Source organism: Poecile atricapillus, chromosome 15 (genome assembly GCF_030490865.1).
Source record: "Poecile atricapillus isolate bPoeAtr1 chromosome 15, bPoeAtr1.hap1, whole genome shotgun sequence".
NCBI classification, from domain to species: Eukaryota; Metazoa; Chordata; class Aves; order Passeriformes; family Paridae; genus Poecile; species Poecile atricapillus.
The window spans coordinates 6051217-6073592 of record NC_081263.1 but is presented as its reverse complement, the minus strand read 5'-3'; the positions used below and the strand labels follow the sequence as shown (position 1 = coordinate 6073592).

At 47.8% G+C, this 22376-nt stretch overlaps 1 protein-coding gene across 2 annotated transcripts in view; it reads left to right on the top strand.

The window, feature by feature from the left end:
* Nucleotides 1-22376, top strand: part of NKAIN4 (sodium/potassium transporting ATPase interacting 4) — a 49482-nt gene that overhangs the window by 15607 nt on the left and 11499 nt on the right. For both annotated transcript variants that reach the window (XR_009278860.1, XM_058850792.1), the window contains exons 2-4: nucleotides 8835-8972; nucleotides 9465-9545; nucleotides 17784-17981. Coding sequence is in view for 1 of the 2 variants with exons in the window: in XM_058850792.1 (XP_058706775.1) it covers nucleotides 8835-8972; nucleotides 9465-9545; nucleotides 17784-17981 (417 nt within the window). In the remaining variant the exon portion in view is untranslated. The remainder of the gene's footprint in view (nucleotides 1-8834; nucleotides 8973-9464; nucleotides 9546-17783; nucleotides 17982-22376) is intronic.

The following is a 22376-nucleotide window of genomic DNA, read 5'->3' as shown; positions in this document are numbered from 1 at the left end:
CGGGGTGGGAGCTGTGGGTTCAGGCAGAGGGACAGAGCAGGGGCCTTTGGCTCACAAGGCCCTGGAGGATTCCTAAAAAAGTCCAGCAGCACAGGGAGAATTTGCCCCATGTGCTGAGAGCATCCTGTGGAGCTGTGACACAGAGCTGTACGGAGAGCAGGGCTTTGCTGGCTGTGCTCCATAGCCACCAAAAAACTCTCACCCTCATCTTCTGCTGGATGAGAAAAAGGGCTTCAGGTGGCTTTCTGCAGGTGTTTTGCCTTCTGAGAGGCATTTTTGTCTCTCAGGCAACCACTGACCCTTCCTGAAGAGGAGGTGCTGCAGGTGCCAGCCATGAACAAGACTGGCAGGGGACACCAGTGAACACTTCTGTTCGTACAGACAAAAGCAGGGGGTGGTCTCAGTGTCACTTGGTCACAGCAGGTCTTTCTTGGGCTGTGTGTGGACAGGACAGAGGGAAAACTGAGCTTGGCTTTTCGAGCCTGAAGCAAGAGCTACTGCTCCCTTGGGGAAGCTGCCAGTGGTATATTTACAGCCACAATTCAGCTTTGGGGTAAACAGCAGCGAAATAAAATTGCAGTTTGCAGTAAGTGCCTATAAAACAGCAAAGAGAGACAGAATTTTTTTCTAGACTGGGTGAGTCCAGCTGGTCTCTCGTGGGCTTTATACACACTGAGAGTTTTGGTCAAACCTCTGAATAATTTAAAGTGTTTCTGGTACACTTGAGAGTTCATGGGATCTCTGAGCTCTTCGCGCTCTGCTGCTCCCACACCCAGGAGACTCCAGAGAGCTGCTTCAGGAGAAGACAGGCTGGGCAGTGCTGGCCCAAGCAGTGTTTCAGGGCAGCCTTGTGCTTTCTGTGTCAGCCCTGTCAATAGTTTCCCTCTCTGTTAGCTAAGCAGATGATGCCTAGGATAGCAGGTCAAAAGGATATAGGTTATATTCCCTAAACACAACCCCTTGGCTAATTTTCAAGTATTTTCAGTTTTTTTCCCTGCATCCCTTTCATGGGAAGAAGCCCAAAAATCAGAAAGCCTTCATGGCTGAGCAGAGGCAGGGATCACACAATATAAAGCCCTGTTGGTAGGGAATAAATCTCTCTATTAGAAAATTAAATTCCTGCTGATCTCCAGCACTGCTCTGCCTCACAGAGTGAGGAGTGTTTAGATGGGTTCATAACTGGTAGCAGATCTCCAGAGGGAAATGGCTGCTGAGTTAATGGCACACATTTAATATGTATTATTTCATGCAACAGGGAAATTTGTGCTCCTGGTGGGAGAAGTTTTCCCCCAGAGCTGAAGCTGTCAGCCACGCCAGGATGTTGTTTGGGGGAGCAGCTGGGATGTTTGCCCAGGATCAGCAGCATGAGGTGGGATAAGATAGCTCAGCAAGTTCTTCAGCAGCTGAGGGAAAGCCAGGAGTGTGGAGCCTGAGCCTGGGCATCTGGGTGACAAAAGTGTCAGGCACTTGTTGAGGAAGCTCACAGGTTTTATGTCTGTTACAAATGCAGTAACCTCCCCTTCACCCCAGTGCCTCCTCTCTCTGTCCCAAAGCTGGAGACTCAAAGCTGAGCCATGAAACATTGGGGGGGCTTAGGAGACAACACTGTGGGCACAACAGATTAATTTAATTATGTTTGAGGAACTTAGGTGGGAGTGCTGACGTAGGTTGCAAATAAAACAAGTTTGTCATTCCCATCAGAGTGCTTTTCTGCCTAAATCACAAAGGCACCTGGTTATTAGTTGAGGCTGATTGCTGCTCTCAGCAATCAGCAATCAGAGCAGCGTGCAGGGCTGAGGGGCTGGCAGGAGCACAGGGAACAGCTCCCATACCCTGGGGCTGCATCCCTGGGCTCTGAGCCCCAAGGGGAGATGGGAGCCATAAAAACAAACAGCCTGTGAGGGGTACAGAGCACAGGCCTCATCAGACATGTGACTGACCCTGATCTGGGGGAAATTTAGGCAATCCAGAGCAATAATTTTCCTGAATCATTCCTCCTAGGAAGCAGTCTTTTTCCTGGGTGCTGGATTCTGAACACCATTCAGAACATCAGTTAATCCACTGTCCTGCTGACCACCCTGCTGAGAAGGTTGTGGACAAGAAGAGAGCACCTGTGGATGTGGCAGGGACCATGGGATGTGGTGTCTTGCTAGAAAAAGTACTGCCAGCTCCTGATGTTTTGCCAGTTCCATGGCACAGTTTAACACTTGGAGTAAAAAGCTTAAGAGGTTTGCTTGGATGTGTGCCTCAGATTGTTCCAGGGGAGGTTTAGAGTGGATATGAGGAACAATTTCTTCACCAAAAGGGCTGTTGAGCATTGGAACAGGCTGCCCAGGGCAGTGTTGGAGTTGCTGTTTGTGGGGGGATTTAAAAGATGTTAAATGTGCCACTTGGGGACATGGGTTAGTGGTGAGCTTGGCAGTGCTAAGGGGACAGTTGGACTCAATGATCTTAGAAGACTTTTCCAACCTAAAGGCATGATTCTGTGAATTGTTGTGCATGGCCCATGTCTTCAGCTGAGCAGAGCTGGTGGTTCTAAAATGCACTTAGGAAACCTCAGGCCCTCTGAAGCCAGAGCCTCAGCTCAGACACAACACAGCCTTCTGCACTGCTCAGTGCCAGCCTCATCCCTTATGTTTAGCAGGATTGTGCCTTCCCTGGAATGCTAAGCAGCATTTGGACATGTGGGACTGAATAATGACGTATCTTTGCAGCTCAGATGTTTCTGGGAGGCTTTGGCAGCAGAAAGCTCAGGGTTCAAGGTCACAGCAGTGGCAATCCTGAGAGCATCACTGCCCACACACAAAATGATGCTGGGAGGGGAGAACTCGGAGCTCAGAGGTGCCAGGCTGGGGGGAATGAGGAGGTGAGGGCTCAACCCTGGGGTGTTTAACAGCAGGACACCCCAGGCTTCAGCAGAGAAGCTGTGATGAACACGGGGAGGGTTTTACCCCTGCCCAGGCTCTGCACAGGATGGTTCTGGGCTGGGAGAAGTCCTGATCCTTGGATGTGGCACAAGGCAGCCTGAAAGTTGTGTTTGCTGGAGTGTGATGCCCAGGAGCAGCTGCAGGGAGTGACCTGGTGTGGGACAATGGTGGGGACTTCCCTGCTGCCCTGCAGTGGCAGACCCAGCACAGTGACCAGTTTTCTGCTGAAATAGAAATGACTTCAAAGTATCAGCCCTGCTGTTGGAGGCCTCTCTAATGTCTGTGTGAATAGCAGAGTTTCAGCAGCTTCTGGGGAGAGAACACAGCAGAGGAGCAGAGAATGGGGCACATTGTACACAGTGGCCAGAGTGGCCAGAGATGCCTGAGAGAGCAAGTGACAGAGACCTCCTGTGCAATTAGTCTCTTGACCTCTGTGGTGGGGAGAGGGATGCTGGGAAAGGAGCTGTGGATCACCAGGCCCCAAGGAAGGTTTCCTTGACAACACTTACTGAAGAAAAATGAGATTTTGTGAATGCAGCGGCTGTGAGCACATGAGAGGCTGACTTTGGGAGAGACAAGGACGTGGCACCTCGCAGAACGAGCCCCTCCATTTGGGGATGGGAAGCAATGGTTCACTGAGCTGCTTTTTCAGATAAACTTAATTAAAGAGCTATTGCAACCATTCATATTTATTTAGAAATGCAGCCACTGTGGTAAAAGCAGTCTTACTGTTTAATTGTTTTTCTGCTCACAGAATCTTCTCCACCTTGAGTAAACACTAGCACAGAAGGGAATTTTTTGCTCACTTCTGATAGTTTCAGCACACAGCAGCTTGGGTTTAGGATTCTTTAGTTCTAGCATTGTCCCAGCATTTACAAAGTCAAAGGAATTATATAGAAAGGTGTGTAGAATTAAACATTATATTATAATAATACCAATATATTAATAATACTAAACAGCAGATAGGTGTTTAGTATTGCGAAACTTAAACCATGTGGAAAAAAGAAGATAGTTGTGTTCAAAACCTAAATAGATATATTCATCAAATTACACAGTCTGATATTTTTTAATTTCTTCCTGTTGTTTCAGGTAGCAGGATGTAAATTCCCATCCTTGCATGTTGCCTCATAGGGGCAGTAGCACTGAGACTTTGCCCTGAGCTCGAGCCATCACATCTCATGGCCAAAATACCTCAGGAAACCAGTGCAGGTTTTTCCTCAAGAAAAGGCCCGTGACCTTTTCCAGTGAAAGCTCCGATGGTGTTTGCACAGCAGACAAAGGAAGAGCATCTTCTTAAAAAGCGAAGCCACTTGGCAGGAAATCAAACCCTGGATCAGGGAGTTGGGATCAGCCAGGAGCCCAGAACATCACCCCAGCAGGGCAGTGGGGACCCAGGGCTGCAGCTGAGGCTCCTGCTGGGTTCAGGCTGGAGAGGAGGGACAGACAGGGGGTTAAGTGGTAAATTTTGACCCAGCTGAAGCTGGGGGAGGAGCGGGAGCTGGAGCAGCCTGTGAGGCTGTGTCCTCACAGCACTGAGAGACAAGGAGTGGCAAAGGAGTTTTCAGGTTGTTTTCTTATAGGTCAAGTGGAAAATTGCCTGGGTTTCTCAGTAAAACATTTTTTCTTCGCTTTTTTGTTGGGTTTTTGTTTTTTTGTTTCTGTTTTTTCTTTCAGCAGTAGGATCAGCCTTTCCCATTGGTTCCCTTTATTGCACACTTGGATATTTATTTCTGACATTTAATTTTGAAAATAAATCTCTTATTAAAGCTGAGCTTGGAAAGGTTAAAAGCAGGTTTGTTTACAGAAACAAAATGGATGTGTGACTGTACCTGTTATGGGGTTTTCTGAGCACCTTTCCTGTGTCTGTATGAGTCACATCAACATGTCTTGAGACTGATATTTTTTCATTTGTGTCCAAATTGATTTCAGAAATGCAGTTAAAGACACAGATACAAACCAAATAAGATTAAAGGCTTTAAAAGCTTAATAAATTAAGAAGAGCAAATCTGGCTGATAACATGGCTTTGATAGTCGGCTATAAAGGACAGGGAGTTAAGGAATTACAGGTACCTGACAGCATCCCTTCCTCCTCAGCAGTATGGGGGCACAGGGGAGCAGGTTGGACTCTCCAGATTATCAGCAGGAGAGGAGCAACAGAAGACAATGCTGAGGGGATCTAAAAGATTTGAGGGACTAGAATTTAAACAAGCACCCCCAGCCCATGCTGAACCAGCTTGGAGTGTCCTGCTGGCAGTGACACCTGCCAGTGACACTGTCCTGCCAGAGCCATTGGAAAAACAACTGGAACGGTTTGAAACCCCAATGAGAAGCTTCATTTGAAACATTGAGGTGTTTTCTAGGACTTTTTTTCCTATTTTCTATGTCCTTTTCTCTGGACACTCCTCCAGCTGAGGGGCAGCTTCCCTCTCTGGTGAAGTTTTATGGTGTGCTGCCCCTGAGCATGTCCGGAGCTCTCTGAGCTCCCTGTGTGTGGGCCATGGGATGGGCTCCATGAGATGCAGAACATCCCTCTGCCTTTCATCTCTTCCCCAGCTGTATAAATGAATGATGGCCCAAGAGAGAACTTTGGCTTGGGTTGTTTGCCTGGCTAACAATTGCTTCACGTGGTTATTTGCTACTCCGGTTTCACTCAGATCAGCAGAAATGTGGTTTATTTCAGGAGAGAAAATTCTGCCACAACTCTTGATTTTAGTGCTGCAATGAATCATTTGATTTAAAGAATGAAAGGTAAAAGTATACTATGGGTTAGAGAAGCAGAAGGAGGAGAAGGAATCCTGGTTTTAATAAGAACAGTCATAAAGAAGAAAAATTTGTCCTCCCTGATGGAAAGGTCCTGTCAGCTTTGAGTGGGTTGAAACCTGTGCCACAATCTGTGACATTTCTCTTTACAACCAGTATCTCTGGAATATAATAGGCTTTCTCAATAGGACAGTGTGAATCATTGTAAGGAACACCACAGTGAGGATATTGCTCTGCACAGCCCTGGCAGCAGTAGAGAAAGATGGCATTTCCCTGCTCAGCACGAGGCTCCCAGAGAGGTTCAGTACCAGGGGACAGATAGATCAGGGCAAACCCTGACCCTGCCTTCTCTGAGCAGGACTGGAGGGACCAGGACTGAAGGGCACCGAGACATTCTTCACATCCCAGCCCCAAACCAAGGCCAGCTTAGCCCCAACGTCAGCCCTGCTTGCCTGCAAATCCCAGCAGCATTTTGTGGGTAAGCTGTGCACACAGACTGCAGTGTAATGAGTGAAATGGTTGCTTATCAATTTGTTTTCAGCAAATACTTCCTTAATTATGGTAAGTTCCTGTGGGGACAGGGGGAAGCCCAGGATAACTTGAGGCTGCATTTCCAATGGCTGGATCGCAGCACAGACTCACTCCCTGCCTGTCACTAACACAGCGTTGGAGTTTCATCAGTAGCATTTGCTTGTCACCAACATGTTCTACAGAAAATCGTAATTTTATTTTTATAAATGAGGAAACAGCTTGTGTGAGCTCGCACATCCCACATCCCCTCTCCTTCCCTGGGCCAGCAGATGGGCACAGCCCATCTCTGGACCAGCTGAGTCATGCCTGAAGCTCCCAGGTTCACAAAAACAGTTTAATAATGCTGGGAAAGTGGCATAAGAAAGTAAATCAGGATGGAAAGAACCTGGAGACAAGGTGAGGGAGAAGGAAGTATGGTGTGAAGTAATTTTTGAGGTTGTGGGGAAAAATCCAGAGACTTCTCAAGGAGCTGTGCCCAAATCTGAAGCCGTGTAGATTGGCAGGTCCATCTCCAGGGTGGTTGTTTATCCCTCATTTCACAGCCCAATCTCTTTCCTGGTGCAAACAAACAAGGAAACATCACAAGGCCGTGGAAGGACAAGCTTTCCCCTCTTTATGCAGCCCTAGTGACAAATACTGGTGGAGTAGAATGAGGAAAGCACTCCTCCAGACATGGATTGCCCTGGTTCTGGAGTGGGAGAGCTCGCAGCAGAAGGCAGGGGTAGGAGGGATCTGTGTTTATCCTGATTTTCAGAACCTGAGGGCAAGAGGGGAGGCTGGGCAGGGGTCAGCTCAGCCAACACCCCGTTGTGTCCCCAGGCTGGCTGGGGCTCTGGGGGCACACGCTGCTCCTGGAACACACAAAGCCAATTAAATGCCTGATTGGATGAAGGGGCACAGTCCAGCAGCCCACTGCCAGCCAGTCAGGATCCCAAATGTCCCAATGTCGTTAAGGTATGTGTGTTAATCCCCTCCTGCAGGATTAAGCGTTTAACCTGTGGCTGGTGTTTCTGAGGAGAGTGACAAACCTGCTGTGCTGGGGGGAGCACAGCCCCCTGTGTGGCCACAGCATCTTCCAGGTGCTTCAGGGGGCTCAGACTGCACATAAGGAAAGATTATTTGGCAAAAGAGAGAGATTTAGTGACTGCCTCCATTCCTTCCCTGCTCTCTGTCCTTCTTTCCTTGGGAATAAGATACTTTAGAGGGAAAGCTGCCTACCCCCTCCCTGACTGATTGCCCTTAACCGCAGATTTCTTTGAAATACAGATTTTTATTGAACTTTCAAAGTTGTGTTGGGAATTGCAATACCTTCCTAGCCCAAGAGAGGTGTGAAGGCAATTTCCTCACTGAGCCAGGAAGAAGGAGGAATAAGGGGCATTTAATAGATGTGGCTTTTCTCATCATGGGGCTTGAGAGGAACCTGAGCCACTCACATCTTTAAATGCTTTAAACCATCACAGAAGCCCTGGTGCTTAGATCCCAGCCAGGAAAAGATGTCACATAGCTGATTACACACAGCAGACCAGAATTACTCATGGTTAACGCCTGATTAGGAGTTAAATTAATATTGACAGCCTATGGTAAACTGTAATGATTTATTTAGCCAAAAATAAATATGAAATGTCATAACACAATCCCAGTGGCCCACTGTGATAATTAAACATACTTTAAAATCTTGTACTGACAGGGAAGACACAAGTCCATGGAGGGGCTTGCACTGTGTTAATAAAGACAAAAAAAGAGATCTCTCCATGCAAGGCTGGGCACAGGAGAAAAACCTGCATTAACAGTTTTGCCCCCCACACTCACAATATTTCTCCTGTAAATACATTATTTAAAGGCCGTGGGCATGCAAAGGCCAGCAGGCAATTGCATTTCCAGCTTTCAGCTGCACAGAGGCTCAGGGCCAGGGGACCAGATGTTGTCCAATACACAGACGATGGCTACAGGTAAAAAGCACATCTTTATGTGGATACGGTTTGCAAATCAGCCCCAGCACTCCAGCAGTAATGGAGTTTTATGTCTAGAACACAGTACTAGCCTTGAACCGTGTTATTAGTGCCGGAGAGGAACACAGCCTGTCCTGGAAAACTGATGTGCTGGCAGAATTTCCTTTCCTGGTGGCAGCATTTTCTGAGGGGCGAAGGTGGAGGAGAGAGTTTCCTCCTCTCCCTCACTTTGATGGATGTGTGCTGGAGAGCAGAAACACAGGAGGTGTCAGGAGTGATGGAGTGATGCTGAAGGCTCTGACAAATGAGCTCTAGAAAGTTACACTGACATCTTTGTGAATGTATTTCACGTTCAACATTTAAGATGTTCCCATCCCGCTGCTCCCCTCTGTCCTCTGCCAGAGCCCCAGGGTGCACAGCACAGAGGAATGCCCCACACAGCCCTGGAGCTCAGCCATCAGAGGAGCTGGGATGAGACCAGAGGGGAAGGGGGATGTGTAAACAAGCCTTGTGTCCTACTGACCTGGTTCAGAGGCAGAAAATTGCTTTGGGAACAGAGTCCCACCTTCAGCTGCCGCGGGGATTTGCTCAGTGAGCGTGTCAAAACCTTGAGAACAAACACTATGGGTGCAGAAGCTGTAACTCTCCTTTTCCTTCTCCCTTCCAGCTTGCTGCGCTAGAGAGGCAAGTGTTCGACTTCCTGGGATACCAGTGGGCCCCTATCCTCGCCAACTTCCTGCACATCATCATCGTTATCCTGGGGCTGTTCGGCACCATCCAGTACAGACCTCGCTACATCGTGGTGGTGAGTGACACACACCAGAGCCTGTCCAAGCCTGTGCTCCAGGGATGTGGCTGGCAGCAGGGACACTGCAAAGCCCCTGGGAGATCAGGCACGAGCCCTGCACACTGTTCTAGCAGGAGATGCCTGGCTGTGCTCAGGAATCCCCTGTTCAGTGAGCTGTGCTTGTGCTAAACTCAGAAGGTTTCAGATAATTCTTCAGCCCAAACGCTGCCCAGCAGAGAGGGAGGGCGAGGGGCTGGACAAATGCAGCACAGAAGCTTTTCCAGCCCTTCAGACTCCTGCCCCTGTGTGTGTCTTATCAGGCAAGAGAGCATCTGAATATGGAAAACAGAGGAAGAGAAAAAGGATTTCGGTGCTGACTCAGGGCATTCCACTGTCCCCAGCTAGAGCACACATACATCAATATAAATATAGATATATGTATATACTCACTAATTCCAGTGACTTCCTCATGTTTATTGCTTCTCTCTCCCCAACCCCATTCCTTCCCAGTATGCCATCTGGACTGCAGTCTGGGTCACCTGGAACATCTTCATCATCTGCTTTTACTTAGAAGTGGGAGGGCTCTCAAAGGTGAGTGCCCAGGCTCTCACACAGGGGATGGAGCTGGGTGGGGAGGGGAGGGCTGCCATGGGTGAGGTGAGGGGTGGGGGCTGCCTGGGTCCTGCCCTCCTGCCTGTGGAGAGGGCTGCTTTATCAAGGATGGGGAATGCTGCTGCTTGTGTGGGGAGCTGAGGAGCCACTCCTGATTTCTGGAGCTCTCAGTCGGTGCAGTTGGTGCTGGAATAAACCCTGCCCTCACAGCAGGCAGAGAGGTGACAGCAGGCCTGGCAGCAGAGCCACACAGAGGAGAGAGGGGGTTTGAGGGCCAATTCCCAGCAGTGATGCTGAGGAGGGCTAGGAGATAACCAGACTGCAGCTGATCCTCTTGGGGAGTGAGACCACCTTGGCAAGAAGGTGTGTGGTGGAGGGGAGGCCCCTCGAGCAGCTCTGAGAGTGGCCTTTCTGCCAGCCTGTCCCAGGGAAGGGCTGCTGCAGGGTCTGCCTGGACTTTGCTGGAACTCTACACCTGACCAGCTCTTGGTATTTTTGTGCCTCCCAGTCCTGCTGAAGACTTACTGCACTTCAGCAGCAGGGATAAATACCTGGTTGTTGCCACACCAGGCAAAATATTTCCTGTTGTACCTTTGGGGAGAGGCTCCTCTGTCTGCTGAACAGAGAACATCCCTCCCCAGAGGGATCTGGCTCCTCTCCTTGGGATGTGGCTTCCCTGCCTTAATTCTTCCTTCTCAAGCACGGTGGTAGTTACTCCTGGCTGCTGGCCAGGGTGTTGTGAGTTAATATGCAAAGCTCTTTGAAGACTAGATTAGCTGAGTATTGCTGTCTGCCTAATGAGGGGTGAGTCAGAAATAATAAAAATGGGAGGCAGGCCCTAAATTAAGTCTGGGCTGTAAGCAATGAATTATGAGTGTTGCTGTAGCACAGCACTCAGAGTGATTGTGGGATGCAGGTTCATTTCAGAGCACTCCACATCTGGCCTAAATTCCCAGGTCATGCACTGGAGTTGCAGTCATAATTAGAATTGCCCTGTGGTTTTATCAGGCCCACAGCAAGTCAGGAGTGGCAGCCTAAATCCTTTGCAGATAAGAAAATGTAACTTCCTAATGTCTCAATTCATCTTCATTTTCCTTCTCAATTATCTCCATAAACTTTGAGGGAGTTCTCGCCCAAAACAGTGATTATTCATAGTCTGAAATCTCAGCCTGGGATGATCTCGATGTTGGCTGCGACCAACTGATAAAAAAGGGAATTTTATGTAACTGTTTAAATGCTCCCTCCTGCAGAGAAAATGTTGGCTTGATAAGCTGCTCTGGGAGCTTCTCAGAGCCAGTGTTTGCTTCCAGCCAGATGGATACTCGTGTTTGCTAATCCCAACCTGCACTGCAACACGTCAGGTTGCTGTTCTGCAATTCAAACAGCACCTCAAACTCCTTTTTTTGTGCCACAGAGGAGCTTCACCTGGTAACCTTGCTCTGTGCTGGGGCTCATTTTAGCCAAGCCAGCACACAGAGAGGCTTTATTTAGCCTACAGGGTGACACTTGTGACTGGGGACATTTTTATAGAATTGGGCTGCAGTGTAAGTTGTTACTGACTCAGTGGACTTTCCTCTTGGGCTGCAATGAGAAATTAGTTCATTTAATGGCAGCCAGCAAAATCAAGAGAGAATTTGTGCTTGTTTGGCTGCAAAGTAGTTGACAGCCTTGCCTCTGTTCTTAATGAGTTATTCTCACTTTAAAAAGCTGTTTTGTAAGGAAAGCTAATGATGCTGCTTTCCATCCTCCTCCACTTTCACTGAAGTAATTTGGGTCTTTGTAGTGGCAAAACAAATCTGTGCTTCACAAGAGACCAAAAGATCCACCTGAAGCAGGAGCTGAGGTTTCTGTAGGACACTTCCCAGGCTGGGCTCTCCTGCTGCATCTCTGGAAACCTGATCCAAGGCCAGCTGGTGCTTTATTGGGTCAGTGCTGGGATCAGGCCCCAGAAGGACATCTGGGCTTGGCTGTACAGGTGCTGGGCAGTGTGCAGCAGGGCTGCAGGTACCTCTGTGTGCCCCAGGGCCCACGGGAGGAGGCTGCCCTCTAGTCCTGACAAGAAGTCAAAGCTCATCGTGAGCCTGGCAGTAGGCAGGGAAATTGCAAATATTGGAAGAAGAGCTTTGCTGGAGGGAGAGGCTGATGGAGCTGGTCTGATAAACAATAACTCATTAACTACTAGACTTAGCATGAACACACTGGGGAGTGCTTGGACAGGGTTGTGCAAGTCCCTTAAGGGACTGAGAGCTCTGCAGGGCTTCAGGGTGCTGTTTCCTCTGTGATTGCTGGTGAGCCTGGGGAGAGTGGCATTCCTGCCAGCCCTGCACTGACCCTGCTGGGTTCTGACAAGGGCAGCCTGCCAGGGCAGGCTCTGTCAGCAGCTTGTTTACAGTGAGGGAATGCAGAAAGGGCAGGGAAATCGAGAGAATGGAGTTTGTTCACTTGGTGCCTGGTAATGACAGTCCAGTGCCACTGAGAGAGGTGATAACTCAGGTGGGGTGAGAAAAGGATAGGATAGAAAGGGTTCAAGTGTTTCCGATGTAACAGACTTAAGAAAAGCCCAGGGAATTGAAAAGTTGAGGAAACAGTTATGTGCACTCATTGCAAACAATTCTTTATGCTCTGCTGCCTAGATCTGATTTCACAGTGGTGAAGGAATACAGGATGGGAGCAGCAAAGTGCTGTTCACAAGAACAGGGACGTTGTTCTTGTGCCCCCCTTGCTCTGGGTGCCTGGCTGATTTAATGAACAGAAACCAGGGAGCCCACAGTCCATGTCAGCCCATGAGTAATTTGGCAAAGGGGTTGAGACAATCTCTCAGTTATAAACTTTAGGTGATCAGTAGAACAAGGGCTGATAGGTACAATTTGCCTGTTGCTTTCCATTACCAAGGAATTGTTCTCTGCTGCATCTTTCCTCCACTCTGTTGTCTGCCACCACTTCTCACCCTCTCTTTCCTCGTGTTTTTCACATTTCTTGAAGTGCTCCTTTATCCTCCAGGTTATTCCAGCATGTCCATTCCATGTCTCCTGGCCATGGAATTGCTGAGGATGCTGTTCTGGTCAGCCCTGCTCAGGGGAGTTACAACTAATTACTAACCAACTACCAATCACTAGTTACACTGAATTTTGTATTGGAAAGGAAAATACATTTTACTGAACACTGAATCTATTCCTTGCTTCTCGGAAGAGCTAAACTGACTTGATTTCTGTCTTTCTATCCTGACAGGGTCTTTTATCTTGGAATCTTTTCTTAGCAGGAGTAAGAGTGTGAAATATGGCCCAGCAGAGCTTCCTTGGGTGGCCAGAGCCAGGTGGATCAGCACAAGTGTCTAAGGAAGCACTTCCCTTGCTGCTGGAAGGGCCTCCCCAAGCACACAGCCCATGCCAGCTTTCCTGCAAGTGCTCTGCCAGTGAGCAGCCGAGTGCTGGAGCAACCTGGATTTGCAGGGCTGCTTCTCAGCACTGGCAGGGAGGTGGTGATGTGTCTCTGAGCAGCTTCTGGCAGCATTGCCTTGCTGACTTGCTCTGCTCATACTCCTGAGCACACTTGCAGCTCCAAGTGCTGTGTCCCTGCTCTGTGCTGGGGCTCACAGCCCAATTTCCAGGTTGCTGTTCCTCTTCCTGTCCCATCTCCCTCTTTTCCCCGTGTCCATCTGGCTGTTTGGGTAGGTGAATTGCTGGGAGCTAGCTCTGAAGTTTCCAGGCTGTGTTTGCAATAATATGTTAAGCTTCTCCCTGTTTACTCAAGCATGAAATTCATCCCTCCTGCAACCCCTCAGTCTGAGTTAATTATTAAAATCCTGCTGTTAAGACATATGAGCATCTGTCTGTCCAGCTGCCACACTGACTGACTCTTCATCATGAACTTGAGAAATGTTCAGAGAGGTTTGAGGAACTGCTGTCCTGTATTTCAATGTATTTCAATGTATTCCTTTGTCTTTTCCCTCTGGAATTATTCTTCTTGAATGGTGACTTCTAATTTTTTTTTTTTTTTATCCTTCCTTTATATTCTCTTGTCTATGCACTGCTTTGATCTGAATCCAGAGCCCTGGTGGTCTAAATATCCTCCTGAAATGGAAGCAGCCCTTTTGTGTCAAATGGGGGTTATTTGTATTTCGGAGAACCTGGATGGCATCTTGGGATGACTTTGTACCTGGTTAAAATAGCAGGAGGATGGATAAATTCATGTGTACGTAAAACTGTCCCTCAACTCCTTCTAAATTTAGAACTTGGAAGCCTGGGATTTGGCTTTTAAATGCTGTGGCACTGTCAGCAAACCCACTGAGAGACACGGGGAGTGTTCCTCTCTGTCTCAAGGTGATGCAGCTACTCCCAGCACAGGACTGAAAGTTGAACATTGCATTTCCTATTTTAATAAGAAATGTTTCCATCTACAAAGATTTACAATGATTCTGCTGTCAATCTCTGGCAGTTCCCAAACGAGGTTCAGTTTGTTCCAGAGTGGTTTTGCCTGATAATTAAGGAAATTTGAGGGAGGCAGTTCAGAAGACTGTTAACAGCAAAAAAATAAAACCATCTCTGATAGTGTCCCTTTAGAAAATAATTTCAGAACAGCTTTCAGGAAGCTATTTTAGCAAAGGAGCGCAGCTGGCTCCGTGGGTGTTGGAGGTAGGTGTGAGTTTCCCGTGGGACACGCTGGGGAAAGCAGGCTCTGTGCAGTTTTTGGTGCTGTTGCCTTCCCTCTTGCCCTGGTGGCAAACAGGTCACAGCCAGGTGCTGCAGCAGGTCAGAGGAAGATGTGATTTTTTGGCTGGCCTTCAAGGTGCTCCTGAGAAGGAGCTTGGCTCGCCCTGGCTCGTGTTTCCCTGCAGGCTGGAGGACAGAGGCAGTGACAGCCCTGCTGGGGCTGGGCACACACTGACCCCTCTCCCTGCAGCAGGCCTGGTCACTGCTGGCACTGGTTAACATCTCCCAACCCACATTCCTGGGAGCATTCCAGTGTGTTTAGATTTCAAATGCATCGCAGAAAGCTTTTGGGAGACAGCTGTTCCCTAAACCTTCTTAAAACTGGCTCTTTTCTCCTGATTTTTGCGTGCTGTTCTGTCTAATTCATGGTTTCGCTTCTCTCCGACTGTATTCTCACAAATGAAGCTGGCAAACCACAGGAGACATCCTGGAGTTGTTTTCACAGTCTCCAAGCAAGCTCTGAGCAACGGGAGGTCAATTAAGGGATTTTCTTGAGTGCTCTTTTTATTGTGCCCCATCACACAGGTATCCCCCGAGGGCATCCAGCCAGGGACAGGGCAAAGCAACAGCTCTGCCTTGCATGTTGAGACCCTCTGGTTCGTGCTGCCCTCTGCCCCAGGCAGGTGCTGGTTCAGAAGGGTGGCTCTGAACACAGTGACATTTCCTGATCCCAGTGTGCAATCAGTATTCACTTTACATCTCTGAGATGGATGGCTCATGAGTTCGAGGCATTGTGGCGTTTTTAGAATCCAAATGTGCTCAGTTTTGCCAATTTGCCCTTCACTGATGTGTAACTTTATTTTTTTGGGTTTTTTTTTCCTTTTACCTCAGAGCTGGAGTATGACTGTGGGCAAAAGGCAGTGAGTGCTGGTTTGGACCTCCTGTTCCTCCACCTGCCCACCTCCAGCCACACCTGTTCTGCTTTTTCAGGCTGAATTTACAAGCAAGTTCAGTGAAGTTAAGCCAGAGCCAAATCTCTGAAAGCTGACAAAGGGGAGATTCTGGAAGGAGAGCAGCCTGTTTCTTACTTTGCCAAACACACACTGACTCCTCTGTAAGGAGCAGAGAGGACACTGAGGGGTCTGTCTGCATCAGTGAGGCAGAAGGTTTGGGAAAGCACCATCTGTGAGCTGGGAGAGGGAAGCCCTGGGGACTGAGGTTGAGAGAAGATCCTGTGGTGCCCTGGGGAACAGCTTTGGTTCAGTGCTAATGCGGGGAGCCCTGGGCAAAGAAACAGGAATTCACTTTGGGGGGTTTCTTGGTTGTTTTGGAGGTTTCTTGCTTTCTGTTTGTTTGTTTCTGGGGGTTTGTTTTGTTTTTTGAGAAAGAGAATTGCTTCTTTCCCCAACCAAAGCAGAGTGGCTTGTGAGAGGGAGGAGAGCCCAGCCACTTGGAGGCCTGGCTTTGGCTGGGGGAAATCCATGAGCCTCAGAACATGCAAACTTGGGGGAAAAAGAACAAGCTTTGCAGAAAAGCTGTGATTTGGTGCCTTTCTGAGCTTTGTGTGGGCCACTGAAGGGTGAAGCCCAGGAGAGGGCTAAACTTCCAGCTGTTAATGGAGTTTTCCCCATTGTCTTTGCTGTTCCGGCTGCCTTTGCCCCAGTGCCACGCTGCATCTCCGTGCCCTCCTCCATCCCCTGTAAAGCACATGCCATCTGCTGTGGTGATTATGTCAGGAGCTTGGCAGCTGTCTTCTCACTTAATTGTCCACATTTCTCAACACGTGCTTCCTGCAGCAGGTTTGAGTGCTGGCTCTGCAGGCTGGCTCGGGGTGGCTGTGGTGGAGGGAGGGTCCCCACACAAGGTGCAGAGCAGGGCACCTGGGGACTGTTCCCTGCTGCTCTGGCTGGCATTCAGATTCCTGCCCCTGTGACTCGAGTTTTGCCCTGGATGTGCTTTTCTGTGTCTGTGTTTTATATCTGCAGGACTGCCTGGCTTGGCTCCTGTGTTGGCTGTGGAGACAGGCCCTCTCTCCAGAGGGTAATTTGGAGCAGGGGCTTGGATAAGCTGCTCTGAATCTGTTTTTCCTTTTCACTCTACAGGGAGCTGACACAAAGGAGCTGCCATGTGAGGTTTTCCATGTTGGGAAGTGTGAATACCCCAAGCTCTGACTGCTGCTGTTCTGGGAGCCACAGCTTTCCTCCTGGGACTGTAGGACCCTGGCACCAGCAGTGTGAAATAGTTTACGGATAGGTGCTAAAACCTTTAGTAATGGGTGTATATCCAGCATCCATCCCTCTCTGCAGAGATACAGATTCTCTGCCTTCAAATTTTTTAATCTATTCTTCGGAATAAAACTTCCAACCCCTTGCCTTGTTTTGTGGTCAAAAGGGATTGCTGATAAAAGTGACCTGAGAGGACTTCAGGGGTAGCCAGCACTTGGCACTCATCCATGAAGGGTTGCAGCTGTTCAGCCAGTCCTGAGTTTGTCTTTCACCTGCAGGAGTGCTTTGCCATGTCCTGCAAGCTCAAAATCCCAAAGCTTCTCCGTGTATTCCTGTAAATACTGCACTTTTCTCAAGTGTGAGGAAAGTGTGGTCATTTTTAAACAAGCACGTGGCTGCACACCAAAGGCCTGCACTGCTTGTGTGGCATAACCCCCTGAACTGGTTTAAAGTATTTACCTAGCAAAGACAAGGCAGTAAAACAAAAAGCCTCTCGAGGTAAAGTTGGTAAGAAATTGCAAGGGGAGATGTTTCCAAGAAGCTGCAGTTCAGCACTGTGGGGTCAGTTCGGCTGGGTAGGCTGACCTGGGGCTGACAGGAGATGCAGAAGCACCAGATGTGAAGAGTGTGGAAGGAAATCAGGCAAAAATGGTCCAGCATCTTGTCAGATGTGTTAAAAGCTAGGAACAGAGGAAGATCTGTTGGGTTTTGAAACTCGCTTTGGGGTTATGAAGTTCATATTTTTCAGCTGCTTGGGTTGATTCCTGTGCTGAGAAGAGCCTGGCAGGACACTTAGTGCCACATTTTTCCTCTAGAGTTACATGGTTCATCTCCCAAACCCAAAACTTGAGGGTTCTTTTCTGGGTGAAGATACCACTAGCAAAATGTTCTTGGGTCTGCAGCCTGCATTGCAACTGTGCTACAGGATGGTGAAATAGATTTGTTGCAGGGCTGCCTCAGGAATGGTTCTCACCACAGCAGCTTGCCTGGGAAATATGTTTACATTAGACAATAGGAGGAAATTCTCCCCTGTGAGGGTGCTGAGGCCCTGGAACAGGTTGCCCAGAGAAGCTGTGGCTGCTCCATCCCTGCAGGTGTTCAAGGCCAGGCTGAATGGGGCTTGGAGCAACCTGGATTAGGTTCTTCAAGGTCCCTTCCAAACTAAACCATTCCATGATTCTATGAAGGAATATCAACCCAATGTGCTTTGATCTGTGCTAGCATTTCTGAGGAGTGGGGATCTCAGAAACTAAGTTTTCCACTGATTTAATACAACCTCCATCTGACAGCATGTCTGACACTCTCAGAGTAAACAGAGATCTCCTTGTGACTTTTCCCTTTAGGACAGCGAACTCCTGACATTCAACATCTCCCGGCACCAATCCTGGTGGAGTGAAAATGGCCCTGGCTGTGTAAGGAAGGAGGCTTCAATGTCTGGCCTCAAGGGGCTGGATAACCATTCCTACATCTCTGTCATCGGCTGTGCCCTGGAGTACCGCTACATCGAGGTCATGCACAGCTCCTTCCAGATCCTCATCGCGGTGAGTGCCTCCCCGGGGGCGAGCAATTCCTGAGGAAATGCTGCTTGGTTTGGGGTTTTTTCCAGCCACAGGGCTTGGCCTGTATTTTCCAGCACTTCTTGTATCACCTGATTGCAAAAGCCTCTGTGAATGTGTTCTGTTTGATTGTTCTGCTGTTCTCTTGTACAAAAAATACTCCTTGAAACAGTTGGGAATGGGTATCAGCAACCTGATGCCTGAAGTAATGCATCTTTGCAACCATGCAGTAACAAAGGGTTCTGAATCCCTGTTGGGATGTGGGAATTCATGTTTTTACAAGGACAGAGACCTTTCTGGAGGAGGGTCAAAAGAAAGAGTTTTGACTGGACAAGAGGAAATTACATCAAATTGCACTGGGGAGGTTTAATTTGGATACTGGGGACAATTTCTGCATAGAAGGGGTGGTAAAGCACTGGAGCAGACTGTTCAGGGAAGTGGTGGAGCCACCATACCTGGAAGTGTTCAGAAAATGTGTGGATGTTGCACTTTGAGGACATGGTTTAGTGATGAACGTGGCGGTGATGCTGGGTTGATGACTGACTTGATCTTAAAAGGCTTCTTCCAGCCTTAATTCCATGCTTCTATGAGTGATGATATTCTCTGTACATCTGCAAAACACCACTAAGGGCCAAATGGGGAGACAAGAGGGAAATACAAGAGAAAACAGGATTTAGGGAAATACTTTCTTGCTCTTTCTCTCTGGGATTTAAGGTGCAATAAATTGTTGAGTCCTAAACCCTGGAAAAGGGGTTAAAATATGTGTAGGCAAGAAACCCATATGGGCTGAACTATGCATTGAACCAAATTTCAACTTGTCCTGTAATAAAAGCAGAGTATTGAAGCCCCAGATCTGTAACTGCTGCTGGCTCTGAAATGCTCATGTAATTTTGTCATGTAGTGGGAGGAATGGAGCTTTTCCCCTTTTCTTTGAGGTCAGGCAAAAAGCAAGTCTTCTTTCTCCCTCATACCTTGCCTGAAAGCAGTCACACAGTTCTCTCCCTTTTTACTCTCTGAGGGTCAAACTCTTTGATCCCTGCCAGTATCTTTTTCTGTTCTCTTTATCTCACTTTGAGGCAGGTTTTATTGCGGGCAGCTGTCCCCAGAGTGCTGGCAGGTACAGTGCTGCAGACAGGCAGGGACACAGATCAATAGCACAAAAACACAACCAGCAACTTGAAGGCTCAGGGGATGCAGCAAGAGACATGACCTAGTTCCCTCCTTGTCTGAGACCAGAATTGTCAGTTCCCTGTTAGGAAGGGCAAGGGACAGGCAAAATTGTGCTTTCAATAGTTCGGTTTTGCTTTGTCTAACTGTTTTTAGAAGTTGTGGGGTGGGGGGATTTGGTTTGGTTTTCACCCCAGATACAGCACTGTGAAACTCATGCTGTTTAAATATGCAGTGCCCAACTGCAAGCACTTTATTTTATTTTTCTGGAAGTTCCAATTCCTTGAGACTACTGAGGGACTTGAGTCCTGAGGGAATGTACTGTGGTGTTGTGTACTTGGGGCAAGGCTCCCTGAATTCAGTCTTGCATGCCAAAGGAGAGGGAAAGCAAACCTGGCCCCATATGGTGAGCACAGTGTTGGCTGTCAGCTTGACTCCTGCTGATTATATCATCCTGCTCCTGGGCATACATTTGAGGATACATAAGGTCTCAGTCTGCTTTTGCTCAGAGCTTGTCTGTACTCCTTGAAGGCAAAAGCAATTCCTTTAATCTGGAATGCAATCAAACTTGGGCATATTAGTCACCACACATGATACAAGTTGCTGTAGGGTCCAGTGTGAAAATTTTTCCTCAGTGCTCTAGCACAAAACACATCAGAGGTAAAAGCTCATTGTGGCAACATCTAAAAGTCTGTCCTGGTGTAGAAATGAATTGCAAAGATAATCCTACCAACCCAGGTAGGAAATGCAGCAGCAACTACTTTGTCAAGATGAGAATCCGCTTTGCTTTTGCCTCAGCAAGGATTCATCTTGCACGTCCCCAGCTCGCCAGCCAGCAGGGAGGGGAGCGATTCCCAGTTCTGAAATACCTGGCATAGCTCTGGGCTGTCCATATGGTACTTCTGGGAGTGGGGAGGGTTGGGCTTTTCCTGAGGCTCCACTGAATGGGGTAGAAATTGGAAATGTCTTCCCAGCCGCCAGAACTCGCTGCCTGCCTGTCTGTTGTTTTCACTCAGACTGACAGGTTGGAAGGTTCCCAGGGAGGCAGCAAGGCAAGCCTTGACAGCAGATGTTATGTGAGAACCAGTGCACAAGAGATGCCTTGCTCTTGGCAGAAGGTAGATTTTCAGTGGTTGTAATTGCATCCAAAGAGTAAAGAAGGTCAAGGAATTAAAGGATTTTGATTGCCTCTCTTTGGCTATCTGGTCACAATAGCTCTTTCACAGGCTGGATTTTTGCTTTCTCATAGCAGAATTCCCTTCATTTTTCCCTCTTGCACTGATGTCAGTGTGCACCTTTTGTTAGCTCTGATTAGAAGTAAAACCTAGAATGCATCTACCCTAAAAGAAAAGGCTTTTCACCTCTTCTCTGTGCTGGAAAAAGCAGTGGCAAGTTTGTCTATTGTGAGAAGAGCTGGAGAATCTTCGCTAGGACAGAGGGAGACTAAAGCTAAGATCTTACACAAGTAACAGTAACACCTAAAATTTGCCTTCCCATCCTTTGTGTATTTTGCACACTTGCAGCCAGCTGGTCCCTTTCTCCAGGTTTTTCTCTGATTAGCTCTTTCTGGCTCCCGTGCCTTCATTCAACGCTGCTGTTTTATGAACAGCTTTCAACTCTCTATTAAAAAAGTTAACTTCAGAGGACTGAGGGGCAGGGGGATGCTCAGCCATATGTTTCCCTCATTCCCTTGGGGCACACTTGTCTCTTCCTGTCTTTCCCACTCTCTTTGCCTGCAGAGTGCTTGGGGCAGCCCAGCTCCATCCTCTCTTGTGGGGCAGAGTGTGTGTTCCCGGGCTGACAGAACACACCTGCCCTCAACATGTGTTCCTAATAAAAAGCTTAATCGGATCCTTCTGCAGCTTGGAGAAAGCTGGTACTGCACATGCAGAACAAGCAGAGAAACAGCAGCACAGGCTAAAGCCCTAGAACATTCTTGGGGGAATTAGAGCAGTGGCTTAGTGTCATTTTACATCGCTGACGTTTTCCCTCCTCTTCCACCTCCCCGATGTAATTTGCAAAGATCCAAGAATTTCCCTGGGATACAGAGCTTAAACCCCTCCTGTGTATTGAAAGCAGCAGCCAGGATGGCACTTGGAGCACGGATGGAATTATTCCAAATTGTTGGCTTCTCTGAAGCTTCCTGTTCTGTGTTAATTGCTGATAAACTGGGTGGTGTGTGGGGGCTCAACACATCGTTATCAAAGATGAAGTCAGAAGGGAATTTTGGGTGTTTCTTGGAGTCTGCTCATTCCACACTCCAGCAGGCTTTTCCAGGGGAAACACTGGACAACAGGAGCAGCATTTCTCCTCCTTAGCTGTGTTTCATTTATAATTTATTCCAAAGGTGAGACATGGGGATTCCCGTGAGTTCAGTTAATTCTTGAGATTATTTAATTTGAGGTTATTTAATTACAGATGAATGCTTTGGAGTATTTAATTACAGTTTAGGTCAGCACAGGAAAAAATGGAATTCATATTTATGTTGTACATCTCTTCCCCCCTTGCCACTGAAACTCCTGCTCTGGTCAGATCACAAGAAAAAGCTTCTTTGAATAAAAAGTTCCATTAAATAAACAAGGTTTTTTATTGCTGAAACACGTGTAAAGAAGGAATGGACTATAATGTCAATATAAAGTAAATATTAAACACTAAGCAGATGATTTTGAAACACAGCCAGGAGATGGATGGAATCAAAAATTAAAGTCCTCCACTGCAATGGAGCTGGAATTAGAGATTTAGGGAAGTTCTCTTAATTCACTGGTTTTTGATTGCTTGGTTCTTCTGAATGCAAAAAAAAGTCACCTTAGTCATAAAGTGAAAAATGTATGGGGTGAGCAGAATGATGGTTGAGGGTTATGGGGCATTAATTTCTGTGCAAAACAAACTTCCCAAGTCAATCACATTGCTTGGTGCTTCTGAACCGTGAAAAATGTCCAGCACTTTATCAGATTTGCTGTGACAGTACAGCTGATAATCGCTCCCAACTCTGCTCAGAAACTGGGCAGGTAAATCATTTTCATTGTTAATTCTATCAAGAGTTTCCTGACACAGGTACCACATAAGATTTGCGTCTGTGTGTTTAGAGTATAATAGCAGGCAGTGGATTTAGGGCTGCCACTTTGCATGGCTGTTAACCCAATGATGGGAAATCTGAGGAGGGAGAAAACCGGCCTAGAGTTCCCTTGGAATCAGGGTGTGTATTCAGGATGC